Source organism: Ciconia boyciana, chromosome 1, assembly GCF_034638445.1.
Source record: "Ciconia boyciana chromosome 1, ASM3463844v1, whole genome shotgun sequence".
NCBI lineage: Eukaryota > Metazoa > Chordata > Aves > Ciconiiformes > Ciconiidae > Ciconia > Ciconia boyciana.
The window spans coordinates 128,413,642-128,430,319 of NC_132934.1; the positions used below are offsets into that span (position 1 = coordinate 128,413,642).

At 35.3% G+C, this 16,678-nt stretch overlaps 1 protein-coding gene across 2 annotated transcripts in view; it reads left to right on the forward strand.

Annotated features, from left to right (window-relative positions):
- The window catches only part of DMD (dystrophin), a 1,150,282-nt gene that overhangs the window by 862,972 nt on the left and 270,632 nt on the right, over nucleotides 1-16,678 (forward strand). For both annotated transcript variants that reach the window (XM_072848384.1, XM_072848392.1), the window contains 2 exons: nucleotides 6,335-6,546; nucleotides 13,397-13,551. In XM_072848384.1, coding sequence (XP_072704485.1) covers nucleotides 6,335-6,546; nucleotides 13,397-13,551 — 367 coding nt within the window. The remainder of the gene's footprint in view (nucleotides 1-6,334; nucleotides 6,547-13,396; nucleotides 13,552-16,678) is intronic.

Here is a 16,678-nt window from a genome sequence, read left to right on the forward strand (position 1 = left end):
TGTGTACTTATCTCTGAAAACAACTTTGTAAAGGACTTAAACTCTAGCGAGATGTAGGAGTAATCTCTAGGGAGATGTAGGAGTAATTTTCAGGATAGCTTATGATTGAAAAAAATCTTGTATTGACAACTTTGAAGCTGTGGTAGTATGCTTCCAAGGGCAACCAATGACAATGTTGGGCTTGGGCTGTTTTTAACCTGTCCCTCCCCAAAATCTACAGTTTTTATGTTTTCAGCATTTTCTAATATTACAATGTCTAGGTACTCAGTTTAGCTCTGCATACTACCGTGTCTTGCTGTCTTCTACTTGTAGTGCTGGCTGGTACATGCACGGTCCTATAAAATGTTGTGTTTGCAGTCCTATGACTGTGCAAACCACATTCAGACCACGGCTGCATCCAGTTCTGTAGCAAGATTTTCTGAATGCACTACAACGACCTCATCCACCAATTTCTTAACCTGTTATACTTAACATTGACAACTGAAGTTGTTACAATTGGCAGAGGATGTAAAATGTTTTCTTTATGCTTTCATTCTATTTACCAGTGACAGCCATTCTGTACAGCCATAGTGTTTAAAGGCTACTCAGTACCTGAAGAATGAAGATCTCGGTTACTCTTTTTTCTTTTATTGCATTGGGTGTTTCATATTGCTACAAAGGAGAGGGGGGAAAAAACCCTTAAGATTCAAGAAATTATGACAAAAATATGAATCTATTCATAAGTCATTTTTCAGAATTGGATAGATTTTAAGCTCAATGTGTCTTCATCATGGTCATTGTTGCAAGGTATGAGTGAATAGAAACACTCAAAGATACATATAAAACAATTTTCATTTTTCACCTGAGGAATATCAGTGCATCAGTAGATTCTTGTGGTATCATGAATTATAACTGTCCATAATTCTGCTATTCTCCAGTTATATTCTGCAGCAGGTCAGATTGCACTAGTCCCTCCAGTCTTAAAATCTATGAACCTACAGTGAAAAAATTGCTTTTATAGGAAAATGTCAATATATTGACAATAATGCTTTTGAAAAGCACTTTCCTACAGAGCAAAATGAGTGCAGTTTAGGTAATTTGTTGGGCAAGGAAAGCGGAGGTTTTCTACCTCGAAAATTCTGTTGCTATTCATTTACCTGTTCACTTTTTTTGGAGTGTGTATTGGATTCAGGTGACTTATCAAACTGGCATGGAATGATTGCTTTTTTCGTCTTTGCATAGGCTAAATGTAACTTACAGTAACACGAACATTATTTCTCCTGTGACTGGCAGCTTCTTCTTAAACTCCTTTTCTGTTGTTTCCTCTGCTGTTTCCTCTGCTGTTCCTCTGCAGCAGAGGAAACAACAGAAAAGGAGTTTAAGAAGCTGCCAGTCACAGGCAGCACAGTTACATTACAAACAGCAGAGAGTAAACTCTCTCAGTGAAGAGTTATATTTGTCTTATCAATGATATGAACTCTTAACAGAGAAAAAGAGATTTATTTTTGTTTGTTGTTTCTCTATTATACCTAGAGTATGAAAAAAATGTATAAAAACTTTTGTTAATAAACAAAACTGAATCTTAAGCCAGCAGTCTCCTTCACTGAGATTGTTCTTTCCTCAATGTACTAAATCAATGATAAACAGATTGAAAGATAGTTATCTTGTGTTTGATTGCTTTAAATGCAGTTTTCTGCTGTTATTGCTTCTAATAACTTACTAAATCTGCGGTCAGTTCAGCAGCATTTCTTTTGTCCATCTTAGTGATATAATCACTATTGAACAACTAGTGAATAGTAGTGATGAAAAAAAGAAATTGAATAGCAACCTTGAAATTACATACTGGTAGAATCTCACCGTGCCCCTAAATTATTCATTTGAGAGAGTTTAGTGTTGAACTGGGAGCAGCTGGAGCCTTGCTGGGACACTTTCCAGTAAGCAAGCACAAAACTTGTGTAAGTGAAGTACAATGAGGACTTCTGCCTGGAGCACTGTGATTAGGAAATGGATGGGGTTTGGGTTTCACTTCAGGAAATAGCCTGTTGTATGTATTTTGTCTTTCTGATACTCAATTTAGATTTGTTAATTGTCAAATATTTTTGTGGGTTTATATTTAAATAAAACTAGTTAATGGCCACATGGATTGATAAAATGATTTTAAATTATTTCTTTTCCTTCTCCTTAAGTCTATAAAGAAAACGTTGTCCTTTTTGTCCAGATTGCCCCTTTGCAGATTGGTTGGTAAATAAATTCTGCACTGAATAATTAAGAACCCTCTTGAGATAATTTCAAATACTGATTTTTACAATAAAGGTATTGTGCTGTTGTCAAATTTAAGGAGAAAAAAAAAAGGAAGAAAATTGGATACAAAGGGGGAGTGCCACACTAAAAAAGAGATTAGGCTTTGAAATGGAGAAGGCACAGGACTTAGCTGTAATGAACAATGTAAACTGAGGTGCTTCAGAAACTACTGAACTAGGGGAAAAAAAGGCTTTTGTGATCGTTACTGATTATTTAAAATTCCTGTGCTTCAGTGATATTAATAGTGTACATGGAGCCACATTTGTTCTGTCTATCTAGGTGTTTTCAATGTGTAGTTATCACAGTATATAGGTGCAATGATATATAAAAGATAAAGATCAGAGTCTGATCTCAGTAATATGCTATTATAATCCAGAGTGCAGTAAGGGCAATTACATTACTTTTCCCTGGCAAAGCTTACTTTTTTAGCCATATTAAATGTTCTTGCTTAGGTTTCAGGATATCTTGTAATCTTTGCAATAGCCTTTTGTCTGGTTTTGTTTTATATAATTTTTTTAATTTATTGAATATTACGTATTGAAGGCCTTAAATTCAAGGTAGGATGTAGTGATCAAATTTTTTCTTCAGTTCTCCAAAACTTGGGCAAATCCTTTTCTTGAACAATTGCTTCATATGCTATTGATTCTTCTATTTTTCTGGTTTCAGCACTCTATTTCTTACTTCTAGGGTTGTCTTTCTGGTTCCAAGGTAAGGGTGATTGGACTTCAGAAGAAATTTATTTTCCCTCTGCTGAATCCCATATGTTCATTGTAACCTTAAGGATTTTATAAAGTCCTGACAGAAGAAATAACCCTTCCAAGACTATAGGCAGAGTGTTAGCCTGAAAGAACTTTGTACTGAGTTTCCTCATTGCTATCTTATAAAACACTCTTAAATATTTTCATAAACCTATTCCTTTTAGTACCCAGTCAGAAAAAGCCTTTTATATGTTCCAATGCCCTTGCACAAAACCCCCATGATGTTCAGAATATTTTAAAAATTGTCTTCTACTGTCCAACAACATTATTTAATAGCAATTCTCTGACTCTTCTCATCTGCAGTCAGTAACTCATTAGCTGCAAGGGAGGGGTTTGTGGGTTGCTGGGATCAGTTCTAACACAATATACACTCAGATTGGATTTTCTGAACTTTTTTGTTTGGCATAAATCTGTAAGTGGTATTCACCTTTCCTTCTCTGGGACACATACCACTAAAGAGTATCCACAGGAACAAAATACATCCTGATGAGACACTGATTTACATTGTGGTTTTCAGTACATTTTGGAAGTGAATTCTCATATTTTAAGCTTTAGAGGCTTGGGGGGTTTTGTTATTCAAAAACCAATCAATAGTCCGCATTCAAATGGGAATCATCTTTTAGAAGATGTAAACTTACAGTAATGAAGGGATTTTTATGTTACCTTAAACTAAATAATGTTGTCATAATTATAAAAGCCTCTCTAATACATTATCTCTACCTATTTTGTCTTAGAGACAAATGTCTAAAAATTTGTCTAAGACTAATTTTGTCTTAGTGCTGATACTGCACTGTTTGGTATATTCTAGCTCAGAAAGGCGAGATTAATTATGTAGATGTCATGGTGTGTTTATCCCCAAATTAAGTACTTGTTAAGTAGTAGTACTTGTTAATTAGAAGTTGTTAAGTGGGTTTTATCACTCACTGGTTCAAGAAAACAACATTTTAAATTTTTTTGGTTCGGATTACCTAGTAACTTCATGAACTCTTCAATTCCAATCTGTAATAAAGCAAAACTATTATGCATATTATTTTTTAAGTGTCCATGTCAGAAGCCTTTCTTTTCCCTTTTTGAGGGAGATAACCCAAGTATTTTCATGAGGAAATGTGTTTCATAGGTTTGGAGCTTGTAGATTTGTATACATAGATTTGTATTCATAGTCATTTGTGTAAATGGGCTCCTGAGATATTCTGAATACAGCTTTCATTATGCAGCCTCATTCCCCTCTTGGGTGGGAGAATTGGTCATCATGGAATGTGGTATGTGATGAAAAAATCTTGCTGAGTAAAGCACAGTCCCTAGAGAAGGCCTACTAATATGTCTTACTTAGATACAAACCCCATGAAACATTATGGAACAGATCCATCTGTAAATATTTTGATTTTTGTTGATAAGAAATATCATCATTTCTTAGTAAAAGCAGCTATTATGAAGAATTAATATAGTTGTAGACCCAGTTTTCTTTTGAAGCAGTTCTGCAACAGAGTTTTCATTCATCTCTTAATCTCTTCCCCCAAAAAAAACCTCCACACCAACAAACAAACAAATTTATTATAAAATAAAAATAGGTGGGATTTTTGTACGTTTTTTCATGGGCAGCTGACATAAACAAGCTATTATACTTTTATCAGCTATGTACCAAAATCTCCAGGTTGTCAGGAATCAAAAGATAACACACTGAATGTCTCAGAGTCTAAGGGGGAAGGAGCTCAAGTAGTTATTTGCAAGAAATAGGCAGCAGCTATTGCCACAGCAACACTGTGGAAAGTGTTTGGGCAGTTTTTGTCCCCTAGACCTCCAGCACAACCCTTGAGCCACATGCGTTAGCCGTAGCACAGAGATTTTACTTGAGCAGTTCAAGAACACTTCTGTTATTCACCCTTCCTGTAGACCACGATCTCTTTGTCGTTTCAAGTATACCCTAAAGCTTACATCAGAAATCCTCATCCAGATAGGGCACAGAAATGAGTTGCTGTTATGTGACCTTCATATACAGCTTTCTAAAATGAGGGGTTAGATTTGCTTCAGATTAAATTTAAGTATTTGGGCCTTAGGCTATCCTTGCTTTGCTCTGATTGTGCTTTGTGTTTTCCAGTTCTGTTTCTTCAGTTCCTTTTGCATTTCCTTTGACTTGAACATGCTGCTATATGTGTTTACTCACAGTTTTTCTCCCTAGGCTTCAGCAGGGGATGCTGAAAGGTTTTCTTTTCTTTCTCTAAATATCAGCTGAGTCCAGGGAAAGATTTTTATCCTTTCTTCTGGAAGAAGGAAGAGCACTGTTAGGTAGAGGTCTCCTTTCCCTGCTGAAGCATTTCTCACCCCTTTAGTCTTTAGCCTGCACCATTCTGGAATCAACCCTGCAGTGAGAGATGCAGTGTTGGAACTACAATTCAGTGGTAATTTCAATTGCTTTCTGAGTACTCTAGGAATTTCTGTTCCCCTCCTTAGAAGGCCTGTGAATTTTCAATGTAATGAGGCAGTCTTCAGGAAAATATTGAGAATGTAGTTTGTGCAGGCTAACCTCAGGGAATTTAAAAAAAAAAAAAAAAGGCTATTTCTTCATGCAGTGCACAGATTTAATTGTTTGTGGAGTTTTGGTTTTTTGGTTTGTTTTTGGTTTTTTTGGTTGAACTTCAACTGCTTGGATGATTAGGTCTCCTGACGTTTTTATGCTGTTATGGATGAGTCTGATGCTGGCTGCTAGCCAACACTTATTATCAGTTATTTTAGTGATTATTAAGTTCCCACAAATCACATTTCTTTCATAGTGGATAAAGCTAATCGTTATTTTATAGTTAACATGAACATATTAGAAAGTTTTTAGACAGCCTTTGCAGTCTGCTAACATTTGCCTTAATGAAATAAGGAAGTATAGACATTAATTATATCTTGCAATAAATCTTTAACTAATATTAGTGAAGTCCCTAAAGGACTTGTTCTTCAGAAAATATTAAACCTTGTGTTGGTTTGGTAAGAATGAAAGATTATTGCTGATGCTTTTTCTCAAATGTGATCCTGTTTCATAATGTTTTTGAGGCATGAACCTGGCATTTCTGGCTGCATATGCACTGAAACACATGCTGTCTACCATAGTGTCATACTGTATGACCCAGAACAGCTTATCTGTTCTTCTCTGTTAAACTAAACTTAGTTGCAATTGCAGCTTAAAAGTGCAAGAACTCTCCAATATAGTCAGTTCTAGAAAGATTTAAATATTATTTTTTACTGCCTTAAAAAAAAAGAAAGAAAAAGCTTTTAAATGACTCAGCTTTTGTTTTTCCTTTGTGTTTCACCAGTTGAAAAGATACAGGGCCAGTGGGATGAAGTGCATGGACACCTCCAAAGCCGGAGACAGCAGCTTCACGAGATGTTAAAGGATTCAACACAGTGGCTGGAAGCTAAACAAGAAGCTGAGCAGGTTCTTGAACAAGCAAAAGCTAAGCTTGAGTCGTGGAAAGAAATTTCCTACACCGTGGAAGCTCTGAAAAAGCAGAACACTGAGCTTAAGGTCACTACTGAGAATTAAAATATTTCTGCTTGAGTTAATTAGATTGTTAAAGAAAATGTCCTCTAACTATTGGACAGTGCAAATTAAAAACAACTCTTTATCCCTTATTTCCCACAAAAAATTAGAAGGAAATTAACTTACAAAGTCTAAAATGTGTGTCACATAGTCCTTGAATGAAATTGGTCTTAACTTATCAGTCATAACAAATAGCTGGCTGATCTTGCAGGAAGAATACCTACCTTTTCAGCACAAGTATTTCTCATCTCTTCTGTACAACAGCCTTAGCTGAGGCACTGGCACTGCAGACTGGGAAATTCTGTAGTATTGGTATGTCTTTCTGCACTCATAATGAAGCTGTATAGGTTGACTGGAAGTAGTTAAGAAAAGGGAAAAAAAAAAACCAAAAACATAACAAGCTATATGGAGATATTTTGAAAATCAAGCATTTTAGATTTGCCACAAGATAATCTCACTAGGTTCAACCTTGGCAGGGTTATTAACTGTAAAAATCCTGAAGTGGCTGTTTTTGTGATTTTAGCATACAAGTTGTCACATTCTAGGTGCTAAAATGTGCACCTCAGTTAACTTATGTAGCTGAGCTATACCTCAAGTAGCAATGCAAATATGCCCTAACTGTTGCATCAGTTTTTAAGTTTCTTGTTATGGAAGTAGTCATACTTTAGTGGCATTCTTCATGAATAAATTTTGAGAACAGCTGTTTCAGATTAATGATATCTCATTTTCTGGTTGGGAAAAACAAGATTGAAACCAACCAGTTGATCAGCCTCTTAAAGTAAGTCCTGCCTCCATGTTAATGGAACGTTACATTTTAGTTATTTGGGAGAATAGTTACACAAATATTTTCTGATATGTTCTCCTCTCCTGCCCACCAGATTTTTTTTTTTTTTTTAAGTCCTACCACTCAGCTGTTTGGTTAAAGTTTGTGGACTTAGAACAGTCTTATTTGCACAGCTGAATGGTAATGAACTGCTGTGAAGAATAGCGGGGTGAGGTCCTCATCAACTGGTTTTGCCTCCAGAGAAAGTATGTGGATAACTGCATGATTGGTCTTCAGCTATCTCCATCATCAGTTAGTCATTACCTTTCTGATATTTAGAAGTAGATACAAAATCTGCTGGGGTTTTTACTTGGTTTGTTGTGGGTTTTTTTGCTTGCCGGTAAGAAGCATAAAAACGTTCATCAGCCCATTGTTTTAGGGCTGAAAAGTGGTTAAGTTTTCTCATTTAAGATTATGCCGTAAGGGTCATTGATTGGGAAGGGTGGATTATGGTAAACAAGGGCAATCACTCACTAATGTATTAGAAAGAGTTATAGATTATGTATACTACTGTCATTCAGCATAGAGGGCTCCCATTTGTCACTGTCTTTCTGCAGAGATAGAGTTCTGGCTTCTGCCCATGTATTTGGTTTAAAAAAAAAAAAAAAGGCTTCAACAAAGTCATTGTCCCAGCTCTGCAAAGACTCAATTAACAAAAAAACAGTTCTGTGCAAACACAATCTTACGTCATTGTATTGGAGTGTCTTATGTCTCTTACACAAATTACTTAACTAGGAAAATAATTGAAAATATAGTTTTAGAAATGGATTTTATGTCCACCTTTTTACAAGGATATATGAGGTTTAGATGAGGTTCATCTAAGAGTGTATGCTTTTTGAAAAAATTATGGGTTTTTTGGATCAACATTCTCCAAGGAGAGAAATAAGAATATGCCCTTCTCCTCCATCCCCCAAGTTATAGAGAAAGTATGCTAGTATACTTATTCATAGAATGTATCTCTATGTATAAACAGAGTTTTTGAAAGGTTACCTGCAGATTCTTTTCACTCCTTCTTTAAAAGAGATGAAGCACTCAGTGTCACGGCTAGTCCATCGTAATTTGCTGTGCCCTCATGATAATATGAATATCAACAAGCTCTACTGTTCCAGGGCTGTTTACTTTAATTTGTTTGGTTTTGCCTAGCCTTTCTCCCACAAGTCCGAAAGAAATTCACCTCTGTTTTAGAGAATGTCTGTATGTGTTTTCTTTTTTCCTTCTTTTTTTTTTTCCTTTCTTTTGTGCCAGCCTTCCTAGAGGATTATCTTTGTCTGCCAGTAATTCCTATTGTGTCAAATCCCTCATGAAAGCTTCTCAGATGTGACAGCATCAGCTGTTGTGTTCATGCTTGAGATAAAGGGTCATGAATTCTAAGGAAAATGGAAATCTTTTTTGAGTTTAGCAGCTTTATATTTCTTCTGTATAGTATTATCTAAACGGAAGGACCTAGAAATACATCAAGTCCTCAAAATAAATGCTTTCCAGGCTTCTGTGCCAAACACATATTTTTGATGTTCTCCCCTGAATATGTAGAGTAAGTATGCTGTCTTGGCTTGCTGTTACACTGATGAAAATAAAGGTGTCATTTCTATTCATTTATGTTGAGGGAAAGAGAGAGGTCAGTGTGGGTCTTAAATTCTTCAGACATATTCGTTTTGTCAGCTCTGTATCTCAACACAGCTTGGTGTGAGAAAGTAGTCACCGAGTGTTCTTCTGATTTGTGTGTTAAACATTATAGGTCTGCCTAAAGACAGCTGAGTCAATGCAAAAGTTCCCATCTGCTCTAAGTGAACTTTTAATCAGTGCTTGTGTTAATGCTTTTCTGTTCATCCTTACACACGAGTAAATGGTAAGCTCAGCAATACAAGTCTTTTGATTATTTATTTTTTTACAGTGCCAGCATAAAACAAAAATCTGTAACTGGCTTGTATTTGGCCAGTGATGTTTTTGATAGAAGTTGACACTTTTGTTTCTGACATTTAAAAGAAAAGTAATCAAGTAAAATATAGCTGATAAGTAAAAATATTATTCCTTTGAATCAGGAGTTAATTCAGAGCTAATTTGCTGAGGATTAAAGCATTTTTTCATTCTGTTTTTTTAGTTTGATATTTGAGAACTAAATTCTAAATACTGGGGTTAGGTACGGAGAATCAGAATATGGCATTCTGGCCAATGAGAGTCTTTACTCATTAAAGCCCTGTTTGTTATTGTTTATTAAGTGATGACTGCAGATGGTTAACTCAGCAGGCTGAAGGTTGTAGGTGTATAAATAGTACACAGTCACACTTCAGCTCCTTTCCGTCCCCAAGTCATCTGAACGTGAGCTAGTGTAAAATTAGTCTCTTCTTAATATGATACTGAGCTTACGTTAAAAAGAATAAACCTGCTAGGATTTCCAGTTCACTCCTTGGCTCCTTGTTTTGGTAAGAGCTAGTGAGGCATCTCTTCTCCCTCTGTACCAGTTTAGCTTTGATAGCCAAAGTGAAGAGGAGGAAGGATGGAGACAAGGTTTCCTTCCTTTCCTTCACTGACCACCTATTTCTTGTTCATTTAAATAGGAAATTAAATAGCAGCCTGATTACATCCCCTGCCCTGTTGGGACTCAAGAGGCCAGGTGACCTTCCACTGGCATAGCCTGGGGGGTGAACTTTATGGCCTGGATTTGTGGATAAGGTCGAGGCTATCTGGCTTGCCTTTGTCTTCTTGCAGGGGGGTAACTTACTGGGTACTCTTTTGCCACTCCCTGTGTACCAATATAGGATGAAGTACAGTCTCAGCATTTTGTGGATTTTTATTATTCCAGGGCTGACAGCATACTGCTTTGATTTTAGTAAAACAATTAACAATTAAGTTAATGTTATTGACTATGATGCAGACACTGAAATATAACTCCTTGATAAAAAAAATTAATTCTTTAAGTATATAAATAAAATAAGCTATAGCTATACAGAAAAAGGACAGAAAGACAGCCTGATTTTCCAGATTATATATGTGATATATACACCTGCTCAGTGTGGGAATTTACATGCTTAGAATTGTATGATGCTGTACATACATATTGCTATATTTGAATTTCTATGCATCATTTCTTTTGTTCCACTGGGCAATCCTAGGATAGAAGAAAGCCCAGCTCTAATTTCCTTACTTGTTTTTAATCAAGGATCCTTAATTACACAGACTTTCTTCCTAATAACATCAACTAGTGGCTTCTAATTAAAAATTTAAAATAAATTTATATCTAAGTAACATGATAAATGCACAGCCTTAATTCTTTAAGCCTTTTAATAAACTCAGCAAATTCCAGTGATAACAGACAAAACAAAGAGAATGCTTTAAAAAATGTCAAAATGAAATTAAGGTAATGAAGCATTTTCCTTTAAAAAAAAAAAGAACGTGTTCTTAAGTAGCTAAAAGATAAATGAGACCTAAAATTATAAAAGGGAAAAGAGAAAAAAAAATAATGCCAAGAATGTAATTCTAAAATATTCATTATAGTCACATAAGATAGGAGTTAATAGGCCTCTGGTAAGACAGACAGTTAAAATATTTACCACAACACTTTGTTCTCAGTGTTTGTGCACAGAGCAAAGTTGAAGCAAGGCATGCACTCCTCAAAGTTGCTGAAAAATTACATACCAATTTCCAATAAAGTATGAAAAGAAAATACAAATTGTTTCTGTCGGCAAAGCTCTCTATAGTCACCATTTCTTTCCTGAGTGATGATCTAGTGTTGTAATGTCAGGAAGGTAATGGATTAATGTTGAAGTTAATGGTGAGAACAACACTTTTGGAAATAGCCTAGTAATGGATCTTTCCGTATTTTTATTATAAAACCGGGTTTGGAAGGTTTTATAAGGACATTTATATTCACATGGGACTGGGCAAAAAGAAATTCTTTCCAAAGTAAAGTTTACAGGCCATTAATTTACAATACAGACAAAATGTTATGGTAACTTGTCTATGTAATGCAGTGAATAGTCAGTCTGCTGTGATTCTTTGGCTGGAAAAAAGTAGCTGTATGCATGCATAATTTTAAACAAAGAGAAAGGTAGAGTACAATAAAGATGGATAGACCTAAATGTAGAATAGATACTTGCTATAAAACATCTACAAAACCGAAATGATAATTAGTGTAGAATTTATTTATTTTTTGGTTTATATATTTTATTATATTTGTGTAAATATTAACATTTATATATTTATTGTATATAATTCTGGCAGGAAAGAAACAACTGGCAGACTATTTCCAAAACAACCACCTGCCTATATCTTCTCCAAAGGAATGGTAGTGGTTTTCCACAAAATTATCACCTCTCCTGATTACATCTCCATACTTAACACAGGGGAATGACTTGAAAAAATTTAGGCAGCTTCAGCTTAAGTGAGCTTAACCATAACATGTTCAGATGGTTGCGGGGGGGAGGTTAGTAGCCTCCTCCTAATGTTTGATTGGTAGAAATAGGATCCCTTGTTCAAAACAGGTAATCAGGTTGCTGTCTTAGTACCTGAGGTTATCTGCTGCACAGTAATTGGGTGGTCTGCCCTCTCATGAAGGAGTAACACAGGAAAGAGAGGAAATATATATTTTCAGTTTTAAATTATGGAGAGAACCTAGAGATGTTGAAGCAGCTTTTTTAACAGGAAAGAGATTGGGGGGAAAAATCAAAACCCCCAAAAACTCCACCTGGACTCTATTCAAAGATGAAATACATTTCAGTCGCAATCTTAACCAAAATGAACTTACAGACTTTCTGAGATGAAAACATAAGTGCCCAAAATACTCTAAATATATTTATTTTTACTTAGTATTTAGCCTCTTTAATCAGAGATTACATATTTTAAGTTCAGCTTTGTGTGGAGAATTTCTTATCTGAATCAAAACAAGGTTTCAAAAGGAATACTGCTTTGGAAGAATGAGAGGGAAAAAACTTTTTTCTTCACAGACATTTCCTGACTTGTGTATTAAAGCACAATAAAGACAGTCAAACCTTACTGTTTGTTTTTTGTCGATAGCTTGTAATGTTTACGTGCAACTTACTGTTTCTATTTACAAACACAAACTTTTTTCTACTTGCATTGTCCCTTCGATTGGCTAGTTGTAGTCTTTGCCTAGTACAAAAGGACAAGCAGACCATCGATTATCTTTGCTCTTTCATTTTGTTGTTATACATTATGGATTAAATACACAACTTCAGTGTATTTATATGGAAATTTGCTCTGAGAAGAAGACTAACAGAAAAGATGTATGGGAGCTGGTTGCTGGCTGAATGAGTGTTCTGGATTTCCTGGCTTGCTTCTGTAGTTAAACAGCTGGCCCAGGTGCAGAAGAGAAGAAAAAGAGGAGAGGAGAAGGAGGAGAGGAAAGGAAAAAAAAAAAGAATGACCAAGATTTAAAAAGCTTTCTTAATACTAAGAAGCATAAATTAGCATTATAAAGATATTGATAGGTTTACCAGTATTTTGCTGTATTGCAGATTTAGTGCTGTTCCAGTAGATGGCACTAATTACATAAACAATTCGCTAAAATAAATGAGAAAAACGTTGATAGCACAGGTATTAATTGTCCAAATCTCAGTATTATTTCACAGTATAAAAAAGAAAATTAGATAGAACATATTATTTCACTATATTTGCCATCTCAGTATAATTTAACATCACAAATAGCGATAGTTTGCTTAATGCATAATAATGCATCCATCTATTTGTATCTCAGAAAAGAATAATAAACATTCTAATCAGTGTTTATCAATTTGAGCTGTCATGTTTTATCCAGCATTCAGGATTTTGTTGCTTGGTTCTCTCAGAGATTAGAGGTAGTCCTATGGTCTTATGACTAAAAGAATTTAAACATTTAGAAAGACTGACCTTAGTTACCAGTAAATCTGAGGAAGTCCTTTTTTTTTTTTTATATTGATGTTATAAGTTTTTCATCTCCTTCTCTAATAATCATACAATGCGTGTGATCATTTTATGGTGATCTGAGGTTTATTCTTTTTCTTTCTCTTTTTACTTCAGCAATTTTCAAAAGAAATACGACAGTGGCAAATAAATGTAGATGTGGCAAATGACATGGCACTTAAGCTGCTCCGTGATTATTCAGCAGATGACACCAGAAAAGTAGAACTGATGACAGATAACATTAATGCGACCTGGGCTGCCATTAATAAGAGGTAGGATATAAATTCTGCTATTAGATTTGTTGTTAAACTTCGTTAACATTCATTGTCCAGCTTTGTTTGGAGATCATAGAAGATGTAAGTTTTGAAAATGACATGATTACAGTGAGAAAGGAAAGAATGATGATGACTCTTCTGTCATATTTTTTGGAAATACGTCTTTCGAATGCCATTTAATTCTATCAAATAAAATTTTGCCTCCTGCCAATTTTCCTCTGCTGTAACCGGTTGCCAACTAACTTCAGTTGATAGGTTATATATTTCTGTGTACTATCTCCACATCACAATCACTATAGTGATTTTGAGACATAAACTGAATCTGAAAATGACAGACATATCCTACTGAAGCAGGTTCAAAGTAGAAATGTTATCCTGTACCTTTGAAGCAAATCTCTAGTCAAGAAAGTTTTTATTAGATCCTTGATCACATTCTTGATTACATTTCACACTCTTGCAGTGTTTGGTTTAGATACCAATTCCTTAGTAAAAGCAATTTTTGCAGCTTGCCACCAAATTGTGAATCATCCAATACACAATCTATAAGATCAGAACATATTGCAGCATAAAAATTACTTTCTTTATAGTAGTAAAAGAGTTTTAAATCATTGCACATTAGATGAGATACATAAAAATTAAATCAAAGTTGTTTTAATCAGTATCTTGGATTAAGTTTTATAGCTTATAACTGAAACTAGAACTGAATTAGATCTTAACATGTTTTTAATTACAGTCTATGAACGAGGCCAGAAAAGTCAGTTTAGTTAAATATATAATAAATTCAGGAGATCTTCTTGCATAACGGCAGTTACTTAAGTCACTGATAATTACAGAAATTTATTCCCACTTTTTGTTTAATTTTTTAATGAAGTTGATATTCATATGAATGAGCCATTTGAAAAGCATTTTTTCTGAAGCAGACTTGCCACCGACTTAAGATCCTGTTCAAATGAGAGAAGAGATGCTATTGATGTCCACTAAAAGAAAGCCATATAATAATTTGAAAGCTTTGTTTTTTAACAAGAGGAATAACTAAACTGAGAAATTACTATAAACATTCAGTTAATATCTGCTTGCATTCCTCCTGTTATAGGAGTAGCCATTTTAGCCTTAGTGACAGTAGCCATATTTTTAAGAAAAAATGTTTTGCTCTCTGTGGTTTGAGAAACAGGCTGGGGGGAACATCTGTTCCTGGATGAGAAAGGCTGGGTGTCTAATGCTCAAAACTATTCTCCATGAGCAGGTAAAATCAGTAGCTCAAAAGGGTTAGATGGGATAACTGAAGGAGATGGCTTTTGTCTGTATGTAGAACTACAGCCCCCGCTTGGTGAGATGGCTTTGTAATCCTGAAATCCAGGATATGTCTGTAGCTGCTGTGGATGCTCAGGTAGCAGTTGTAGCTAAGAGTGCATCTTTAAATCTGTTAATGCTTCAAGCACAAACCCAGGTTTGTCCAATGCTGCCTAAATGTGGGAGTTGCCATTGTTGCATGGGCTCAGCCAAGTACTAGGCTAACAGAGAGTACAAATTCTTCAAGACACACTCCTTGCAAGCTTCTACAAACCCCACAGACTTGTTCACAGCTCATGTGTTAGATGAATTACTGTAGTAAATGTTTTATGTCTTAGAAGAGAGCTGTTTAGGTGACTGAGTTGACATTTCCCATTAAGAATTACAAAAGGATAGGATTAACCTTGAACAGGTAACTGTAAAACTAGAATTTCCTAGTTTTTGATTGTATGACTTTACTATCTTTCTAATATTTTTTTAATTCAGTGTTTTATATGTAATTTTTGTAAGACTTCTCATGATTTGGGAACTTGAAAAAGAAGCATCTGGCAACCAGTAGTTAATAAACTTCTCTAAGGGCTGTATCACATTCCTATCTGTCTTTTGTGAGACATTGATAAATACGGACATACTAAGGCATCAAGTCAGCAAGACTTGTACTTGGAAGATTTTCTGCACCTGTAGATTTTTCAGGTTTGTTTGAGGCAGTAGCCAGGCCTTTTGCTCATGGAGCAGCTCCTGAGTGAGGTCTTGAAAGAACCTCCTAGATTTGTTTTGTTAAGCAGCACTGTGGAAAGAGAAGATGGAGTCCATGGGCCTTTGGATGACTTAAATGCCAGTTTGTTCTGGTTTTTGGGTTTTTGTTTTGTTTTGTTTTTCCCTCCCTCTATGCTTCAGCTTTCAGGTTATTGCATAGAACAAAACAAATTGTTTCTTTATGATTTTGGGGATCTTTTGAACCATAAGAGAATATTTACTCAGAAGAGAGGATATACATTAACTGTTTGTTGCAGGCTCCAAGAAAGGCTAGTTCTCCACTGAGATGCATATGCAATGATTTCAGATATATCCATGAGTGTTATTTTCAACTAGACCATGAGTGAGTAGTGCTCTGGTGACTCAGTGACCCCTCAGTGATGTAGAAATATTTTCCAAATAATGGTCTTGACCATTTCTCCAGTATTTTAGAAGTAGTTTTGTCACTGTTTATACGTGTCGAGTGCCAACAGGAAATATTCTGCTAAAAATTTTTGTTTCTTCTCCCTATATCCTTAATTTAAATGGCCTGATTATTTTGTAGATATTTTCTTTTAAAAAGAAAAATTAAGAGTGGTTTACATTGTTTTGAACGGGTTTTCCTCTAACGTGCCATTAATATCAGAATTGTGTGTCAGTGTAAAAAATATGAAATCTCCTTTTCCATGAACCAGATTAGTAAAACAACAGGCAGGCAAGCAGCAGTAAAATTCCACTTTGCCTGTTGGTAATAGTTCAGCCAAAGCAAGTACTTTAGTCATTAAGGAAACATCTGCCAGCTTGTGTTTTGTTTTGCTTAAGTAGATTTGCAGCTGATTGCTGTGTGTTTACCCTTTGCCTTACTGTTCTGTTTTATAACATTGAACTATAAGGAATAACATTCTAACTCCTTTAATAGCCAAGTTGGTGAGTGCTTGATGGTTGCTTCACTTCTTTCACTCGCCACTTTTTAATTTTTATTTTTGTTGTTGATACTGCAAAGATACACTGAAAAGCACATGAACTGATAGGTTGGGCAAAAGCTAGAGTGACTTGTAAACAGGTCACTTCCTCTTCTCTTTAGAAGCGTTGACTTTCC